This window comes from Petromyzon marinus, unplaced genomic scaffold (assembly GCF_048934315.1).
Source record: "Petromyzon marinus isolate PM22_M1 ecotype Great Lakes invasive population unplaced genomic scaffold, UKy_Petmar_22M1.pri1.0 PM_G_Scaffold_19, whole genome shotgun sequence".
Lineage (NCBI taxonomy): Eukaryota > Metazoa > Chordata > Hyperoartia > Petromyzontiformes > Petromyzontidae > Petromyzon > Petromyzon marinus.
The window spans coordinates 2,646,487-2,668,093 of record NW_027422750.1 but is presented as its reverse complement, the minus strand read 5'-3'; the positions used below and the strand labels follow the sequence as shown (position 1 = coordinate 2,668,093).

Sequence of the window (21,607 nt, the reverse complement as noted above, 5' to 3'; positions counted from 1 at the left end):
ATCACACAAACTCCACTCACTCTGTAGGACAGGGGGAGATCACACAAACTCCACTCACTCACTCTGTAGAACAGGGGGAGATCACACAAACTCCACTCACTCTGTAGGACAGGGGGAGATCACAGACTCCACTCACTCACTCTGTAGGACAGGGGGAGATCACAGGCTCCACTCACTCTGTAGGACAGGGGGAGATCACACAAACTCCACTCACTCACTCTGTAGGACAGGGGGAGATCACACAAACTCCACTCACTCTGTAGAACCATGGGGAGATCATATAAACTCCACTCACTCACTGTAGAACAGGGGGAGATCACACACACTCTATACACTCTGTAGGATAGGGGGAGATCACACATACTCCACTCACTCACTCTGTAGGACAGGGGGAGATCACACAAACTCCACTCACTCACTCTGTAGAACAAGGGGAGATCACACAAACTCCACTCACTCTGTAGGACAGGGGGAGATCACACAAACTCCACTCACTCTGTAGAACAGGGGGACATCACACAAACTCCACTCACTCACTCTGTATGACAGGGGGAGATCACACAAACTCCACTCACTCTGTAGGACAGGGGGAGATCACACAAACTCCACTCACTCACTCTGTAGAACAGGGGGAGATAACACAAACTCCACTCACTCTGTAGGACAGTGGGAGATCACAGACTGCACTCACTCTGTAGGACAGGGGGAGATCACAGGCTCCACTCACTCTGTAGGACAGGGGGAGATCACACAAACTCCACTCACTCACTCTGTAGGACAGGGGGAGATCACACAATCTCCACTCACTCTATAGGACAGGGGGAGATCATACAAACATCCCTCGCCATGACCCCCCCCTCTCCCGTGTCTCAGCTGTCCTCAGCGCTCCGTCGTTCACCCTGAGGCTCGACAAACTGACGCTGGGGGAGGAGGAGGATGAGGAGTGCGGTGTTGTGGGTGACGATGAAGACAACGACGATGATGGCTACAACGACAACCACGACGGCGATGACCGTGACGATGATGATGACGATGACCGTGACGGCGGTGATGACGGTGACCCTGACGGCGGTGATGACAATGACCGTGACGACGGTGATGATGACCGCCGTGATGACGATGGTCCTGGGGAGGCTTGGGAGTTGGAGGCGGCGGTTGACGGAGAGCCGGAGGTGTGGAAGCTGTCGTTGTTGGTCTCCGTCGGGCGTGGGTGGAGGGCGCTGGTGTCCCATGACGTGAAGTTCCACCATCAGGTTGACATCTCAACACGAGGCGGCGTTCGACTCACGGTGAGAGGTTGCCGGAGTTGTGACGGGGGTAGGGAGGTTGTGGCGGGAGATGTGTGTGGTTGAGTGGGTGGGTGGTGATGCTGCTACTGATGATGATGATGCTACCAATGACACTACTACTGATGATGCTACTACTACTGATGATGCTTTTGCTGCTACTATTACTACTGCTGCTACTACTGATGATTACTGCCAGGAGCGCTTCATCGGATGCCGGTACCAACACCAAATGATGCTTCTGCCGGGACGCGAGGATGAGTACTGCGTCCGCGTGAGAATGGTAGCCGACTTGCCACAGTGGAAGGCAGGGGAGTGGTCTCCACTGTCGTGTGTCTCCGTCCGTCCACCACACAGCACCTTGGGTGAGTGGGTGACTTGGTCAATGAGTGAGAGGTATTTTTGTGCGTGTGAAGTGGGTCTCTGTGTGAGTAGTCTTGTGGATCCCTATGAGTGGTCTATGGGTCTCTGTGTGAGTAGTTTTGTGGGTCTCTGAGTGGATCTGTGCGTGAGTAGTCTATGGGTTTCTATATGAGTAGTCTATGGGTTTCTATGAGTAGTATATGGGTCTCTGCGTGAGAAGTCTATGGGTCTTTGAGTGGTTAATCTATGGGTCTCTGCGTGAATAGTCTATGGGGTTCTATGAGTAGTCTATGGGTCACTGCGTGAGTAGTCTATGGATCTCTGCGTGAGTAGTCTATGGGTCTCTGCGTGAGTTGTCTATGGGTTTCTATGAGTAGTCTATGAGTCTCTGCGTGAGTAGTCTATGGGTTTCTATGAGTAGTCTATGGGTCTCTGTGTGAGTAGTCTATGGGTCTCTGCGTGAGTAGTCTATGGGTTTGTATGAGTAGTCTATGGGTCTCTGCGTGAGTAGTCTATGGGTCTCTGCGTGAGTTGTCTATGGGTTTCTATGAGTAGTCTATGGGTCTCTGCGTGAGTAGTCTATGGGTCTCTGTGTGAGTAGTCTATGGGTCTCTGCGTGAGTAGTCTATGGGTGTCTGCGTGAGTAGTCTATGGGTGTCTGTGTGAGAAGTCTATGGGTCTCTGCGTGAGTAGTCTACGGGTCTCTGTGTGAGTAGTCTATGGGTCTCTATGAGTAGTCTATGGGTCTCTGCGTGAGTAGTCTATGGGTCTCTGCGTGAGTAGTTTATGGGTCTCTATGAGTAGTCTATGGGTCTCTGTGTGAGTAGTCTATGGGTCTCTGCGTGAGTAGTCTATGGGTCTCTGCGTGAGTAGTTTATGGGTCTCTGCGTGAGTAGTCTATGGGTCTCTGCGTGAGTAGTCTATGGGTCTCTGTGTGAGTAGTCTATGGGTCTCTATGAGTAGTCTATGGGTCTCTGCGTGAGTTGTCTATGGGTCTCTGCGTGAGTAGTCTATGGGTCTCTATGAGTAGTCTATGGGTCTCTGCGTGAGTAGTCTATGGGTCTCTGCGTGAGTAGTCTATGTGTCTCTGTGTGAGTAGTCTATGGGTGTATGTATGAGTAGTCTATGGGTCTCTATGAGTAGGCTATGGGTCTCTGCGTGAGTAGTCTATGGGTCTCTGCGTGAGTAGTCTATGGGTCTCTGCGTGAGTAGTCTATGGGTCTCTATGAGTAGTCTATGGGTCTCTGCGTCAGTAGTCTTTGGGTCTCTGTGTGAGTAGTCTATGGGTCTCTGCGTGAATAGTCTATGGGTCTCTGCGTGAGTAGTCTATGGGTCTCTATGAGTAGTCTATGGGTCTCTATGAGTAGTCTATGGGTCTCTGCGTCAGTAGTCTTTGGGTCTCTGTGTGAGTAGTCTATGGGTCTCTGCGTGAATAGTCTATGGGTCTCTGCGTGAGTAGTCTATGGGTCTCTATGAGTAGTCTATGGGTCTCTATGAGTAGTCTATGGGTCTCTGCGTGAGTAGTCTATGGGTCTCTGCATGAGTAGTCTATGGGTCTCTGCGTGAGTAGTCTATGGGTCTCTGTGTGAGTAGTCTATGGTTCTCTGCGTGAATAGTCTATGGGTCTCTGCGTGAGTAGTCTATGGGTCTCTATGAGTAGTCTATGGGTCTCTGCGTGAGTAGTCTATGGGTCTCTGCGTGAGTAGTCTATGGGTCTCTGTGTGATGAGTCTATGGGTCTCTGCGTGAGTAGTCTATGGGTCTCTGCGTGAGTAGTCTATGGGTTTCTATGAGTAGTCTGAGTCTCTGCATGAGTAGTCTATGGGTCTCTATGTGAGTAGTTTATGGGTCTCTATGAGTAGTCTATGGGTCTCTGTGTGAGTAGTCTATGGGTCTCTGCGTGAGTAGTCTATGGGTCTCTGCGTGAGTAGTCTATGGGTCTCTATGTGAGTAGTCTATGGGTTTCTATGAGTAGTCTATGGGTCTCCATGAGTAGTCTATGGGTCTCTGCGTGAGTAGTCTATGGGTCTCTGTGTGAATAGTCTATGGGTCTCTGCTTGAATAGTCTATGGGTCTCTGCGTGAGTAGTCTATGGGTCTCTATGAGTAGTCTATGGGTCTCTGCGTGAGTAGTCTATGGGTCTCTATGAGTAGTCTATAGGTCTCTACGTGAGTAGTCTATGGGTCTCTGCGTGAGTAGTCTATGGGTCTCTGCGTGAGTAGTCTATGGGTCTCTGCGTGAGTAGTCTATGGGTGTCTCTATGAGTAGTTTATGGGTCTCTGCGTGAGTAGTCTATGGGTCTGTATGAGTAGTCTATGGGTCTCTATGAGCACTCTATGGGTCTCTGTGTGGTCTTCCCACCCAGCCCCTCGTGTGGGTGTCGACACGGACGGCCAGAAGGTGGCGCTGCAGCGCTGCGTCCTGTGGGGTGCGGCCGTGGTGATGGTGCAGGCCAACTGGCTGAAGGCCTCCCGTGACGACGTCTGGGCGGGGGCCAATTTGGCCGCGCTCAGCCCGCTGCACGGCACGGCGTACTCCAACTCGTCCCTCGCGGGCCGACTGCGGTTCCGCGTTGGGGGGCCTCCCGGCGACGTCTCTCTGGAGCTGCTGGACGTGGGGGCTGGCGACGGGGGCCTCTTCCTCTGTCACGTGGCCACCTTCCCCCACGGTAACTTCGAGGGGAGGGTCAACCTCTCTGTCATCGGTGAGAATTGGCACTGCCCCACGCAGAGACCCATAGACTCATCACACAGAGACCCATAGACTACTCACACAGAGACCCATAGACTACTCACACAGAGACCCATAGACTCACACAGAGACCCATAGACTACTCACACAGAGACCCATAGACTACTCACACAGAGACCCATAGACTCATCACACAGACACCCATAGACTACTCACACAGAGACCCATAGACTCATCACACAGAGACCCATAGACTCACACAGAGACCCATAGACTACTCACGCAGAGATCCATAGACTACTCACACAGACACCCCTAGACTACTCACACAGACACCCATGATATAATTGCCCAAGTAGACATTGCTCGCAGGGGCCTGGGTCACATCGCTGCAGACGTAGCAAGATCTGAAATCGCTGCAACCCTCAAAAACGCTAAGATGGCAGCTAGCAACCTCAGCAAAGATGAGCGTTTTGAATTATATAAATTAAAAAAGAGGGATGATATTGTAGTCCTCTCAGCTGACAAGGACAATGCTACTGTCATCATGGATAAAATAGAATACAACACCAAAATTAAAGAATTACTCGACGATGGTAGTTAAACAATAATAAAAAGAGATCCCACCAACAGCCTCGTCACACAAACCAACAAAATAATTTCTGATTCAACCGCATTAATTGATCAATCTAAACAGTTTTCGTTGAAGCCTTCTGCTGCCAGGCCACCAAGATTATACGGCTTACCAAAAATACATAAAGTAGATAGACCCCTTCGTCCCATCGTCTCTACTATCAACTCCCCCACCTACAAACTGGCTCGTTTTTTGTCCGAAATCCTGCGTCCTTTCACTGGAAAAACCACCTCTCCGTTACAAAATTCTACTCACCTGGTATCGACAATCAAGGGTATTTCCCTGTCCCCAGACGACCTGCTTGTCAGTTTTGATGTAGTTTCCTTATTCACCAAGGTTCCTGTACCTGACACCATCGCAATCATTGCAGACTTGGTTCATCAAGGACTAAACAATGAGGTACCCCCCCCTGGTGAGACACTGTTTAACCAATACATACTTCACTTGGAATGGAACTTTCTACAAACAAAGTGAGGGCACCCCAATGGGCTCCCCCCTATCTCCGGTTATAGCTAACATTTTTCTGGAGAAATTTGAGATTGACTCGATCCAGACTGCCACTCTGCGCCCAACCTTATGGAAGAGGTACGTGGATGACACTTTTGTCATCTGGCCACATGGCCGGCCTGCTCTAGACCAATTCTTCGAACACATCAAGTCCATACACCCAGCCATCAGATTTACCATGGAAGTAGAAAAAGATGGCAAGCTACCTTTTTTGGATGTCCTAATTAAAAAGAGACCTGATGGTTCAATGAGCCACTCTGTCTACAGGAAAGCTACCCATACGGATGCTTATCTGAAACCGGATTCCCACCACCATCCATCACAGAAGATCTCTCTCATTAAGACTCTGTATCATAGAGCCCAATGCATATCCGACCAGAAACACATAGGCAGTGAACTCAAGCACGTACACCAAGCTCTTAAGGCTAATGGTTACTCCGACTATACAATCCGCAAAGCTATCACTCAAACCATGAAGAAGGACCCTCTTGAGGAGCCTTTCAAAACCATCACTTTACCCTACATTGCGGGGATCACAAAAAAGATCTCCAAAATCTTGAATAAACACAAGATCCAGGTCCGTTTCAACACATTACATAAAATCCGTGATCTGGTTCCGTCTGTAAAAGATGTGATTCCAAGCATACAGTACCCTGGTGTCTACAAACTAAGTTGCCTCTGTGGTAGTAGTTACATTGGAGAAACCAAACGCCATGTCTCGGGCCGCATTCGTGAACACAAAGCAGACCTTAAACACGGTAGGACCAACACCTCGGCCATGGCAGATCATTGTTATAATTCAGTAGGCTCACATGACATTGACTTTTCCAAGACAGAGGTTCTTTGTAAGCCATCTGGCTACCATGAGAGATTTGTTCATGAGGCTATCCACATATACAAGCACAGAGACAATTTCAACCGAGAAGATGGATTCTGGCTTAGCAATCATTGGAAGGATTTGATAAACCATTTCAGGTCTTAATTGATTGTTCACGCTTACAGTGGCTTTCAGACTAGCATACATTAATTTTTCGTCTCCCCCCTCCTCTTTTCAGAACATAGATGGACTAGTCCTTCTAAATAAACTGCCAAATCGCTGCGCGTGGCGCTGACGTGTTTTTATTATAAATAAATAAAAACACCGTTTAAAAGTAAATAAATTTATGCAAACCGACACACCTGATGACGACCGTTTGTGTTATGGTCGAAACGTCGTGAGAATTTGTATTGTTTTATATATATTTTATTATTTTATTGTTTCCCTTCAACGTGACTTTACCGAAAGAGCTAAGAATATGAATTACTGCAGTCATGAAAGCTTTAAATAAAAATTTAACCACCTCTACTGGGAGGGTTTTCACCTAACTTTAAGATCCTTCAACAAACTCCGGGATAAGAAGGCTCAGCTGATCGAGTCTCTCACCTTTCTGAAGAGATGCCGCGACTCTGGGGTAATACCAATCGCATTTACACTGACCTCTGCTGCTGTAACTTCTTCTAATGCGAAACGAATTATTTTCAAAACTAGCTTAGCTCTTATCTCAGAAAAAATCAGACTTATACGCACCAAACTAGATCAGTTAGACAAGACACTCTACAAATCACACTTATCATTGACGGCAACAATGTCCACATCGGATTGGGAACATGTAGACAATATGACTGCCTCTTCAGCTGCTGCTATGTCGACCAAATGTAGGGACAACCTGATTTCCAAATTTAACCTCCTCTTCAACAAAAGACCGGACCCACACACCAAAAAGTTAGACGTTAACAAAGTCGTAATTAATCGCAGTAACAGTTCTATTTCCGATGGTCTGAAATCCGTTTTAGCTAAAGGTCTAAACTTTGCAGTCAAACCTAAACACATACCAGTTAATGATATAATTGCCCAAGTTGACGTTGCTCTCAGGGACCTGGGTCACATCGCTGCAGACGTAGCAAGATCTGAAATCGCTGCAGCCCTCAAAAACGCTAAGATGCCAGCTAGCAACCTCAGCAAAGTTGAGCGTTTTGAATTATATAAATTAAAAAAGAGGGATGATATTGTAGTCCTCTCAGCTGACAAGGGCAATGCTCCTGTCATCATGGATAAAATAGAATACAACAACAAAATTAAATAATTACTCGACAATGGTAGTTATACAAAAATAAAAGAGATCCCACCAACAGCCTCGTCACACAAACCAACGAAATATTTTCTGATTCAACCGCATTAATTGATCAATCTAAACAGTTTTCGTTGAAACCTTCTGCTGCCAGGCCACCAAGATTATACGGCTTACCAAAAATACATAAAGTAGATACACCCCTTTGTCCCATCATCTCTACTATCAACTCCCCCACCTACAAACTGGCTCGTTTTTTGTCTGAAATCCTGCGTCCTTTCACTGGAAAAACCACCTCTGCGGTACAAAATTCTACTCACCTGGTATCGACAATCAATGGTATTTCCCTGTCCCCAGACGACCTGCTTGTCAGTTTTGATGTAGTTTCCTTATTCACCAAGGTTCCTGTACCTGACACCATCGCAATCATTGAAGACTTGGTTCATCAAGGACTAAACACTGAGGTACCCCCCCTGGTGAGACACTGTTAAACCAATACATACTTCACTTGGAATGGAACTTTCTACAAACAAACTGAGGGCACCCCAATGGGCTCCCCCCTATCTCCGGTTATAGCTAACATTTTCATGGAGAAATTTGAGACTGACGCCATCCAGACTGCCACTCTGCGCCCAACCTTATGGAAGAGGTACGTGGATGACACTTTTGTCATCTGGGCACATGGCCGGCCTGCTCTAGACCAATTCTTCGAACACATCAATTCCATACACCCAGCCATCAGATTTACCATGGAAGTCGAAAAAGATGGCAAGCTACCTTTTTTGGATGTCCTAATTAAAAAGAGACCTGATGGTTCAATGAGCCACTCTGTCTACAGGAAAGCTACCCATACGGATGCTTATCTGAAACCGGATTGCCACCACCATCCATCACAGAAGAACTCTCTCATTAAGACTCTGTATCATAGAGCCCAATGCATATCTGACCAGGAACACATAGGCAGTGAACTCAAGCACGTACACCAAGCTCTTAAGGCTAATGGTTACTCCGAATATACAATCCGCAAAGCTATCACTCAAACCATGAAGAAGGACCCTCTTGAGGAGCCTTTCAAAACCATCACTTTACCCTACATTGCGGGGATCACAAAAAAGATCTCCAAAATCTTGAATAAACACAAGATCCAGGTCCGTTTCAACACATTACATAAAATCCGTGATCTGGTTCCGTCTGTAAAAGATGTGATTCCGGACATACAGTACCCTGGTGTCTACAAACTAAGTTGCCTCTGTGGTAGTAGTTACATTGGAGAAACCAAACGCCATGTTTCGGACCGCATTCGTGAACACAAAGCAGACCTTAAACACGGTAGGACCAACACCTTGGCCCTGGCAGATCATTGTTATAATTCAGTAGGCTCACATGACATTGACTTTTCCAAGACAGAGGTTCTTTGTAAGCCATCTGGCTACCATGAGAGATTCGTTCATGAGGCTATCCACATATACAAGCACAGAGACAATTTCAACCGAGAAGATGGATTCTGGCTTAGCAATCATTGGAAAGATTTGATAAACCATTTCAGGTCTTAATTGATTGTTCACGCTTACAGTGGCTTTCAGACAGCATACATTAATTTTTCGTCTCCCCCCTCCTCTTTTCAGAACATAGATAGACTAGTCCTTCTAAATAAACTGCCAAATCGCTGTGCGTGGCGCTGACGTTTTTTATAAACAAATAAAAACACCGTTTAAAAGTAAATACATTTATGCAAACCGACACACCTGATGATGACCGTTTGTGTTATGGTCGAAACGTCATGAGAATTTTTATTGTTTTATATATATTTTATTGTTTCCCTTCAACGTGATTTTACCGAAAGAGTTAAGAATATGAATTACTGCAGTCACGAAAGCTTTAAATCAAAATTTAACCGCCTCTACGGGGAGGGTTTTCTCATAACTTTAAGATCCTTCAACAAACTCCGGGATAAGAAGGCTCAGCTGATCGAGTCTCTCACCTTTCTGAAGAGATGCTGCGACTCTGGGGTAATACCAATCGCATTTACACTGACCTCTGCTGCTGTAACTTCTTCTAATGCGAAACGAATTATTTTCAAAACTAGCTTAGCTCTTATCTCAGAAAAAATCAGACTTATACGCACCGAACTAGATCAGTTAGACAAGACACTCTACAAATCACACTTATCATTGACGGCAACAATGTCCACATCGGATTGGGAACATGTAGACAATATGACTGCCTCTTCAGCTGCTACTATGTCGACCAAATGTAAGGACAACCTGATTTCCAAATTGAACCTCCTCTTCAACAAAAGACCGGACCCACACACCAAAAAGTTAGACGTTAACAAAGTCGTAATTAATCGCAGTAACAGTTCTATTTCCGATGGTCTGAAATCCGTTTTAGCTAAAGGTCTAAACTTTGCAGTCACACCTAAACACATACCAGTTAATGATAGAATTGCCCAAGTAGACGTTGCTCTCAGGGGCCTGGGTCACATCGCTGCAGACGTAGCAAGATCTGAAATCGCTGCAACGCTCAAAAACGCTAAGATGCCAGCTAGCAACCTCAGCAAAGATGAGCGTTTTGAATTATATAAATTAAAGAAGAGGGATGATATTGTAGTCCTCTCAGCTGACAAGGACAATGCTGCTGTCATCATGGATAAAATAGAATACAACAACAAAATTAAAGAATTACTCGACGATGGTAGTTATACAAAAATAAAAAGAGATCCCACCAACAGCCTCGTCACACAAACCAACAAAATAATTTCTGATTCAACCGCGTTAATTGATCAATCTAAACAGTTTTCGTTGAAACCTTCTGCTGCCAGGCCACCAAGATTATACGGCTTACCAAAATTACATAAAGTAGATACACCCCTTCGTCCCATCGTCTCTACTATCAACTCCCCCACCTACAAACTGGCTCGTTTTTTGTCTGAAATCCTGCGTCCTTTCACTGGAAAAACCACCTCTGCGGTACAAAATTCTACTCACCTGGTATCGACAATCAAGGGTATTTCCCTGTCCCCAGACGACCTGCTTGTCAGTTTTGATGTAGTTTCCTTATTCACCAAGGTTCCTGTACCTGACACCATCGCAATCATTGCAGACTTGGTTCATCAAGGACTAAACAATGAGGTACCCCCCCCTGGTGAGACACTGTTTAACCAATACATACTTCACTTGGAATGGAACTTTCTACAAACAAACTGAGGGCACCCCAATGGGCTCCCCCCTATCTCCGGTTATAGCTAACATTTTCATGGAGAAATTTGAGACTGACGCCATCCAGACTGCCACTCTGCGCCCAACCTTATGGAAGAGGTACGTGGATGACACTTTTGTCATCTGGCCACATGGCCGGCCTGCTCTAGACCAATTCTTCGAACACATCAATTCCATACACCCAGCCATCAGATTTACCATGGAAGTCGAAAAAGATGGCAAGCTACCTTTTTTGGATGTCCTAATTAAAAAGAGACCTGATGGTTCAATGAGCCACTCTGTCTACAGGAAAGCTACCCATACGGATGCTTATCTGAAACCGGATTGCCACCACCATCCATCACAGAAGAACTCTCTCATTAAGACTCTGTATCATAGAGCCCAATGCATATCCGACCAGGAACACATAGGCAGTGAACTCAAGCACGTACACCAAGCTCTTAAGGCTAATGGTTACTCCGAATATACAATCCGCAAAGCTATCACTCAAACCATGAAGAAGGACCCTCTTGAGGAGCCTTTCAAAACCATCACTTTACCCTACATTGCGGGGATCACAAAAAAGATCTCCAAAATCTTGAATAAACACAAGATCCAGGTCCGTTTCAACACATTACATAAAATCCGTGATCTGGTTCCGTCTGTAAAAGATGTGATTCCGGACATACAGTACCCTGGTGTCTACAAACTAAGTTGCCTCTGTGGTAGTAGTTACATTGGAGAAACCAAACGCCATGTTTCGGACCGCATTCGTGAACACAAAGCAGACCTTAAACACGGTAGGACCAACACCTTGGCCCTGGCAGATCATTGTTATAATTCAGTAGGCTCACATGACATTGACTTTTCCAAGACAGAGGTTCTTTGTAAGCCATCTGGCTACCATGAGAGATTCGTTCATGAGGCTATCCACATATACAAGCACAGAGACAATTTCAACCGAGAAGATGGATTCTGGCTTAGCAATCATTGGAAAGATTTGATAAACCATTTCAGGTCTTAATTGATTGTTCACACTTACAGTGGCTTTCAGACAGCATACATTAATTTTTCGTCTCCCCCCTCCTCTTTTCAGAACATAGATGGACTAGTCCTTCTAAATAAACTGCCAAATCGCTGTGCGTGGCGCTGACGTTTTTTTTATAAACAAATAAAAACACCGTTTAAAAGTAAATACATTTATGCAAACCGACACACCTGATGATGACCGTTTGTGTTATGGTCGAAACGTCATGAGAATTTTTATTGTTTTATATATATTTTATTGTTTCCCTTCAATGTGACTTTACCGAAAGAGTTAAGAATATGAATTACTGCAGTCACGAAAGCTTTAAATCAAAATTTAACCGCCTCTACGGGGAGGGTTTTCTCATAACTTTAAGATCCTTCAACAAACTCCGGGATAAGAAGGCTCAGCTGATCGAGTCTCTCACCTTTCTGAAGAGATGCTGCGACTCTGGGGTAATACCAATCGCATTTACACTGACCTCTGCTGCTGTAACTTCTTCTAATGCGAAACGAATTATTTTCAAAACTAGCTTAGCTCTTATCTCAGAAAAAATCAGACTTATACGCACCGAACTAGATCAGTTAGACAAGACACTACAAATCACACTTATCATTGACGGCAACAATGTCCACATCGGATTGGGAACATGTAGACAATATGACTGCCTCTTCAGCTGCTACTATGTCGACCAAATGTAAGGACAACCTGATTTCCAAATTGAACCTCCTCTTCAACAAAAGACCGGACCCACACACCAAAAAGTTAGACGTTAACAAAGTCGTAATTAATCGCAGTAACAGTTCTATTTCCGATGGTCTGAAATCCGTTTTAGCTAAAGGTCTAAACTTTGCAGTCACACCTAAACACATACCAGTTAATGATAGAATTGCCCAAGTAGACGTTGCTCTCAGGGGCCTGGGTCACATCGCTGCAGACGTAGCAAGATCTGAAATCGCTGCAACGCTCAAAAACGCTAAGATGCCAGCTAGCAACCTCAGCAAAGATGAGCGTTTTGAATTATATAAATTAAAGAAGAGGGATGATATTGTAGTCCTCTCAGCTGACAAGGACAATGCTGCTGTCATCATGGATAAAATAGAATACAACAACAAAATTAAAGAATTACTCGACGATGGTAGTTATACAAAAATAAAAAGAGATCCCACCAACAGCCTCGTCACACAAACCAACAAAATAATTTCTGATTCAACCGCGTTAATTGATCAATCTAAACAGTTTTCGTTGAAACCTTCTGCTGCCAGGCCACCAAGATTATACGGCTTACCAAAATTACATAAAGTAGATACACCCCTTCGTCCCATCGTCTCTACTATCAACTCCCCCACCTACAAACTGGCTCGTTTTTTGTCTGAAATCCTGCGTCCTTTCACTGGAAAAACCACCTCTGCGGTACAAAATTCTACTCACCTGGTATCGACAATCAAGGGTATTTCCCTGTCCCCAGACGACCTGCTTGTCAGTTTTGATGTAGTTTCCTTATTCACCAAGGTTCCTGTACCTGACACCATCGCAATCATTGCAGACTTGGTTCATCAAGGACTAAACAATGAGGTACCCCCCCCTGGTGAGACACTGTTTAACCAATACATACTTCACTTGGAATGGAACTTTCTACAAACAAACTGAGGGCACCCCAATGGGCTCCCCCCTATCTCCGGTTATAGCTAACATTTTCATGGAGAAATTTGAGACTGACGCCATCCAGACTGCCACTCTGCGCCCAACCTTATGGAAGAGGTACGTGGATGACACTTTTGTCATCTGGCCACATGGCCGGCCTGCTCTAGACCAATTCTTCGAACACATCAATTCCATACACCCAGCCATCAGATTTACCATGGAAGTCGAAAAAGATGGCAAGCTACCTTTTTTGGATGTCCTAATTAAAAAGAGACCTGATGGTTCAATGAGCCACTCTGTCTACAGGAAAGCTACCCATACGGATGCTTATCTGAAACCGGATTGCCACCACCATCCATCACAGAAGAACTCTCTCATTAAGACTCTGTATCATAGAGCCCAATGCATATCCGACCAGGAACACATAGGCAGTGAACTCAAGCACGTACACCAAGCTCTTAAGGCTAATGGTTACTCCGAATATACAATCCGCAAAGCTATCACTCAAACCATGAAGAAGGACCCTCTTGAGGAGCCTTTCAAAACCATCACTTTACCCTACATTGCGGGGATCACAAAAAAGATCTCCAAAATCTTGAATAAACACAAGATCCAGGTCCGTTTCAACACATTACATAAAATCCGTGATCTGGTTCCGTCTGTAAAAGATGTGATTCCGGACATACAGTACCCTGGTGTCTACAAACTAAGTTGCCTCTGTGGTAGTAGTTACATTGGAGAAACCAAACGCCATGTTTCGGACCGCATTCGTGAACACAAAGCAGACCTTAAACACGGTAGGACCAACACCTTGGCCCTGGCAGATCATTGTTATAATTCAGTAGGCTCACATGACATTGACTTTTCCAAGACAGAGGTTCTTTGTAAGCCATCTGGCTACCATGAGAGATTCGTTCATGAGGCTATCCACATATACAAGCACAGAGACAATTTCAACCGAGAAGATGGATTCTGGCTTAGCAATCATTGGAAAGATTTGATAAACCATTTCAGGTCTTAATTGATTGTTCACACTTACAGTGGCTTTCAGACAGCATACATTAATTTTTCGTCTCCTCCCTCCTCTTTTCAGAACATAGATGGACTAGTCCTTCTAAATAAACTGCCAAATCGCTGTGCGTGGCGCTGACGTTTTTTTTATAAACAAATAAAAACACCGTTTAAAAGTAAATACATTTATGCAAACCGACACACCTGATGATGACCGTTTGTGTTATGGTCGAAACGTCATGAGAATTTTTATTGTTTTATATATATTTTATTGTTTCCCTTCAATGTGACTTTACCGAAAGAGTTAAGAATATGAATTACTGCAGTCACGAAAGCTTTAAATCAAAATTTAACCGCCTCTACGGGGAGGGTTTTCTCATAACTTTAAGATCCTTCAACAAACTCCGGGATAAGAAGGCTCAGCTGATCGAGTCTCTCACCTTTCTGAAGAGATGCTGCGACTCTGGGGTAATACCAATCGCATTTACACTGACCTCTGCTGCTGTAACTTCTTCTAATGCGAAACGAATTATTTTCAAAACTAGCTTAGCTCTTATCTCAGAAAAAATCAGACTTATACGCACCGAACTAGATCAGTTAGACAAGACACTACAAATCACACTTATCATTGACGGCAACAATGTCCACATCGGATTGGGAACATGTAGACAATATGACTGCCTCTTCAGCTGCTACTATGTCGACCAAATGTAAGGACAACCTGATTTCCAAATTGAACCTCCTCTTCAACAAAAGACCGGACCCACACACCAAAAAGTTAGACGTTAACAAAGTCGTAATTAATCGCAGTAACAGTTCTATTTCCGATGGTCTGAAATCCGTTTTAGCTAAAGGTCTAAACTTTGCAGTCACACCTAAACACATACCAGTTAATGATAGAATTGCCCAAGTAGACGTTGCTCTCAGGGGCCTGGGTCACATCGCTGCAGACGTAGCAAGATCTGAAATCGCTGCAACGCTCAAAAATGCTAAGATGCCAGCTAGCAACCTCAGCAAAGATGAGCGTTTTGAATTATATAAATTAAAGAAGAGGGATGATATTGTAGTCCTCTCAGCTGACAAGGACAATGCTGCTGTCATCATGGATAAAATAGAATACAACAACAAAATTAAAGAATTACTCGACGATGGTAGTTATACAAAAATAAAAAGAGATCCCACCAACAGCCTCGTCACACAAACCAACAAAATAATTTCTGATTCAACCGCGTTAATTGATCAATCTAAACAGTTTTCGTTGAAACCTTCTGCTGCCAGGCCACCAAGATTATACGGCTTACCAAAATTACATAAAGTAGATACACCCCTTCGTCCCATCGTCTCTACTATCAACTCCCCCACCTACAAACTGGCTCGTTTTTTGTCTGAAATCCTGCGTCCTTTCACTGGAAAAACCACCTCTGCGGTACAAAATTCTACTCACCTGGTATCGACAATCAAGGGTATTTCCCTGTCCCCAGACGACCTGCTTGTCAGTTTTGATGTAGTTTCCTTATTCACCAAGGTTCCTGTACCTGACACCATCGCAATCATTGCAGACTTGGTTCATCAAGGACTAAACAATGAGGTACCCCCCCCTGGTGAGACACTGTTTAACCAATACATACTTCACTTGGAATGGAACTTTCTACAAACAAACTGAGGGCACCCCAATGGGCTCCCCCCTATGTCCAGTTATAGCTAACATTTTCATGGAGAAATTTGAGACTGACACCATCCAGACTGCCACTCTGTGCCCAACCTTATGGAAGAGGTACATGGATGACACTTTTGTCATCTGGCCACATGGCCGGCCTGCTCTAGACCAATTCTTCGAACACATCAATTCCATACACCCAGCCATCAGATTTACCATGGAAGTTGAAAAAGATGGCAAGCTACCATTTTTGGATGTCCTAATTAAAAAGAGACCTGATGGTTCAATGAGCCACTCTGTCTACAGGAAAGCTACCCATACGGATGCTTATCTGAAACCGGATTCCCACCACCATCCATCACAGAAGAACTCTCTCATTAAGACTCTGTATCATAGAGCCCAATGCATATCCGACCAGGAACACATAGGCAGTGAACTCAAGCACGTACACCAAGCTCTTAAGGCTAATGGTTACTCCAACTATACAATCCGCAAAGCTATCACTCACACCATGAAGAAGGACCCTCTTGAGGAGCCTTTCAAAACCATCACTTTACCCTACATTGCGGGGATCACAAAAAAGATCTCCAAAATCTTGAATAAACACAAGATCCAGGTCCGTTTCAACACATTACATAAAATCCGTGATCTGGTTCCGTCTGTAAAAGATGTGATTCCGGACATACAGTACCCTGGTGTCTACAAACTAAGTTGCCTCTGTGGTAATAGTTACATTGGAGAAACCAAACGCCATGTCTCGGACCGCATTCGTGAACACAAAGCAGACCTTAAACACGGTAGGACCAACACCTCGGCCGTGGCAGATCATTGTTATAATTCAGTAGGCTCACATGACATTGACTTTTCCAAGACAGAGGTTCTTTGTAAGCCATCTGGCTACCATGAGAGATTCGTTCATGAGGCTATCCACATATACAAGCACAGAGACAATTTCAACCGAGAAGATGGATTCTGGCTTAGCAATCATTGGAAAGATTTGATAAACCATTTCAGGTCTTAATTGATTGTTCACACTTACAGTGGCTTTCAGACAGCATACATTAATTTTTCGTCTCCCCCCTCCTCTTTTCAGAACATAGATGGACTAGTCCTTCTAAATAAACTGCCAAATCGCTGCGCGTGGCGCTGACGTGTTTTTATTATAAATAAATAAATACACCGTTTAAAAGTAAATACATTTATGCAAACCGACACACCTGATGACGACCGTTTGTGTTATGGTCGAAACGTCGTGAGAATTTGTATTGTTTTATATATATTTTATTATTTTATAGTTTCCCTTCAACGTGACTTTACCGAAAGAGCTAAGAATATGAATTACTGCAGTCATGAAAGCTTTAAATAAAAATTTTACCGCCTCTACTGGGAGGGTTTTCACCTAACTTTAAGATCCTTCAACAAACTCCGGGATAAGAAGGCTCAGCTGATCGAGTCTCTCACCTTTCTGAAGAGATGCCGCGACTCTGGGGTAATACCAATCGCATTTACACTGACCTCTGCTGCTGTAACTTCTTCTAATGCGAAACGAATTCTTTTCAAAACTAGCTTTACTCTTATCTCAGAAAAAATCAGACTTATACGCACCAAACTAGATCAGTTAGACAAGACACTCTACAAATCACACTTATCATTGACGGCAACAATGTCCACATCGGATTGGAAACATGTAGACAATATGACTGCCTCTTCAGCTGCTACTATGTCGACCAAATGTAGGGACAACCTGATTTCCAAATTTAACCTCCTCTTCAACAAAAGACCGGACCCACACACCAAAAAGTTAGACGTTAACAAAGTCGTAATTAATCGCAGTAACAGTTCTATTTCCGATGGTCTGAAATCCGTTTTAGCTAAAGGTCTAAACTTTGCAGTCAAACCTAAACACATACCAGTTAATGATATAATTGCCCAAGTAGACGTTGCTCTCAGGGACCTGGGTCACATCGCTGCAGACGTAGCAAGATCTGAAATTGCTGCAGCCCTCAAAAACGCTAAGATGCCAGCTAGCAACCTCAGCAAAGTTGAGCGTTTTGAATTATATAAATTAAAAAAGAGGGATGATATTGTAGTCCTCTCAGCTGACAAGGGCAATGCTCCTGTCATCATGGATAAAATAGAATACAACAACTAAATTAAATAATTACTCGACAATGGTAGTTATACAAAAATAAAAAGTGATCCCACCAACAGCCTCGTCACACAAACCAACGGAATAATTTCTGATTCAACCGCATTAATTGATCAATCTAAACAGTTTTCGTTGAAACCTTCTGCTGCCAGGCCACCAAGATTATACGGCATACCAAAAATACATAAAGTAGATACACCCCTTTGTCCCATCATCTCTACTATCAACTCCCCCACCTACAAACTGGCTCGTTTTTTTGTCTGAAATCCTGCGTCCTTTCACTGGAAAAAACACCTCTGCGGTACAAAATTCTACTCACCTGGTATCGTCAATCAAGGTTATTTCCCTGTCCCCAGACGACCTGCTTGTCAGTTTTGACGTAGTTTCCTTATTCACCAAGGTTCCTGTACCTGACACCATCGCAATCATTAAAGACTTGGTTCATCAAGGACTAAACACTGAGGTACCCCCCCTGGTGAGACACTGTTAAACCAATACATACTTCACTTGGAATGGAACTTTCTATAAACAAACTGAGGGCACCCCAATGGGCTCCCCCCTATCTCCGGTTATAGCTAACATTTTCATGGAGAAATTTGAGACTGACGCCATCCAGACTGCCACTCTGCGCCCAACCTTATGGAAGAGGTACGTGGATGACACTTTTGTCGTCTGGGCACATGGCCGGCCTGCTCTAGACCAATTCTTCGAACACATCAATTCCATACACCCAGCCATCAGATTTACCATGGAAGTCGAAAAAGATGGCAAGCTACCTTTTTTGGATGTCCTAATTAAAAAGAGACCTGATGGTTCAATGAGCCACTCTGTCTACAGGAAAGCTACCCATACGGATGCTTATCTGAAACCGGATTGCCACCACCATCCATCACAGAAGAACTGTCTCATTAAGACTCTGTATCATAGAGCCCAATGCATATCCGACCAGGAACACATAGGCAGTGAACTCAAGCACGTACACCAAGCTCTTAAGGCTAATGGTTACTCCGACTATACAATCGGCAAAGCTATCACTCAAACCATGAAGAAGGACCCTCTTGAGGAGCCTTTCAAAACCATCACTTTACCCTACATTGCGGGGATCACAAAAAAGATCTCCAAAATCTTGAATAAACACAAGATCCAGGTCCGTTTCAACACATTACATAAAATCCGTGATCTGGTTCCGTCTGTAAAAGATGTGATTCCGGTCATACAGTACCCTGGTGTCTACAAACTAAGTTGCCTCTGTGGTAGTAGTTATATTGGAGAAACCAAACGCCATGTCTCGGACCGCATTCGTGAACACAAAGCAGACCTTAAACACGGTAGGACCAACACCTTGGCCCTGGCAGTTCATTGTTATAATTCAGTAGGCTCACATGACATTGACTTTTCCAAGACAGAGGTTCTTTGTAAGCCATCTGGCTACCATGAGAGATTCGTTCATGAGGCTATCCACATATACAAGCACAGAGACAATTTCAACCGAGAAGATGGATTCTGGCTATGCAATCATTGGAAAGATTTGATAAACCATTTCAGGTCTTAATTGATTGTTCACGCTTACAGTGGCTTTCAGACAGCATACATTAATTTTTCGTCTGCCCCCTCCTCTTTTCAGAACATAGATGGACTAGTCCTTCGAAGTAAACTGCCAAATTGCTGCGCGTGGCGGTGGCGCTTTTTCAATATAAATAAATAAATATTCCGTTTAGAAATGAATAAATTTATGCAAACCGACACACCTGTTGATGACCGTTCGTGTTATGGTCGAAATGTCGTGAGAATTCTTATTGTTTTATATATTTGATTATTTTATTGTTTCCCTTCAACGTGACTTTACCGAAAGAGCTAAGAATATGAATTACTGCAGTCACGAAAGCTTTAAATCAAAATGTAAAACCCATAGACTACTCAAACAGAGACCCATAGACTCATCACAGAGAGACCCATAGCCTACTCACACAGACACCCATAGACTACTCACACAGAGACCCATAGACTACTCACACAGAGACCCATAGACCCACACAGAGACCCATAGACTCATCACACAGACACCCAAAGACTACTCACATAGAGACTCATAGACTCACACAGAGACCCATAGACTACTCACACAGACACCCATAGACTACTCACACAGAGACCCATAGACCCACACAGAGACCCATAGACTCATCACACAGACACCCAAGGACTACTCACATAGAGACTCATAGACTCACACAGAGACCCATAGACTACTCACACAGAGACCCATAGACTACTCACACAGAGACCCATAGACTACTCACACAGAGACCCATAGACTACTCACACAGAGACCCATAGACTACTCACACAGAGACCCATAGACTCATCACATGGAGACCCATAGACTCACACAGAGACCCATAGACTACTCACACAGAGACCCATAGACTACTCACACAGAGACCCATAGACTCATCACACGGAGACCCATAGACTACTCACAGAGACACCCATAGACTACTCACACAGAGACCCATAGACTCATCACACGGAGACCCATAGACTACTCACACAGACACCCATAGACTACTCACACAGAGACCCATAGACTCATCACACGGAGACCCATAGACTACTCACACAGACACCCATAGACTACTCACACAGAGACCCATAGACTCATCACACGGAGACCCATAGACTACTCACACAGACACCCATAGACTACTCACACAGAGACCCATAGACTCATCACACAGAGACCCATAGCCTACTCACACAGACACCCATAGACTACTCACACAGAGACCCATAGACCCACACAGAGACCCATAGACTCATCACGCAGACACCCAAAGACTACTCACACAGAGACCCATAGACTCACACAGAGACCCATAGACTACTCACACAGAGACCCATAGACTACTCACACAGAGATCCATAGACTCACACAGACACCCATAGACTACTCACACAGAGATCCATAGACTCATCACACAGACACCCAAAGACTACTCACACAGAGACCCATAGACTCACACAGAGACCCATAGACTACTCACACAGAGACCCATAGACTACTCACACAGAGACCCATAGACTACTCACACAGACACCCATAGACTACTCACACAGAGACCCATAGACTCATCACACAGACACCCATAAGCTACTCACACAGAGACCCATAGACTCATCACACAGACACCCACAGACTACTCACACAGAGACCCATAGACTACTCACACAGAGACCCATAGACTTATCACACAGAGACCCATAGACTCACACTGAGACCCACAGATTACTCACACAGACACCCATAGACTACTCACACAGACACCCATAGACT

The 21,607-nt window shown here is 44.5% G+C and overlaps 1 protein-coding gene across 1 annotated transcript in view; it reads left to right on the top strand.

Annotated features, from left to right (window-relative positions):
• Positions 1 to 4,515, top strand: part of LOC142912136 (uncharacterized) — a 67,495-nt gene extending 62,980 nt beyond the window's left edge. Inside the window, exons 2-4 of the mRNA XM_076060454.1 lie at positions 874 to 1,289; positions 1,486 to 1,651; positions 4,014 to 4,515. Of these exons, the coding sequence (XP_075916569.1) occupies positions 874 to 1,289; positions 1,486 to 1,651; positions 4,014 to 4,411 (980 nt within the window). The 3' untranslated portion in view covers positions 4,412 to 4,515. The remainder of the gene's footprint in view (positions 1 to 873; positions 1,290 to 1,485; positions 1,652 to 4,013) is intronic.
• Positions 4,516 to 21,607: the final 17,092 nt, after the last annotated feature.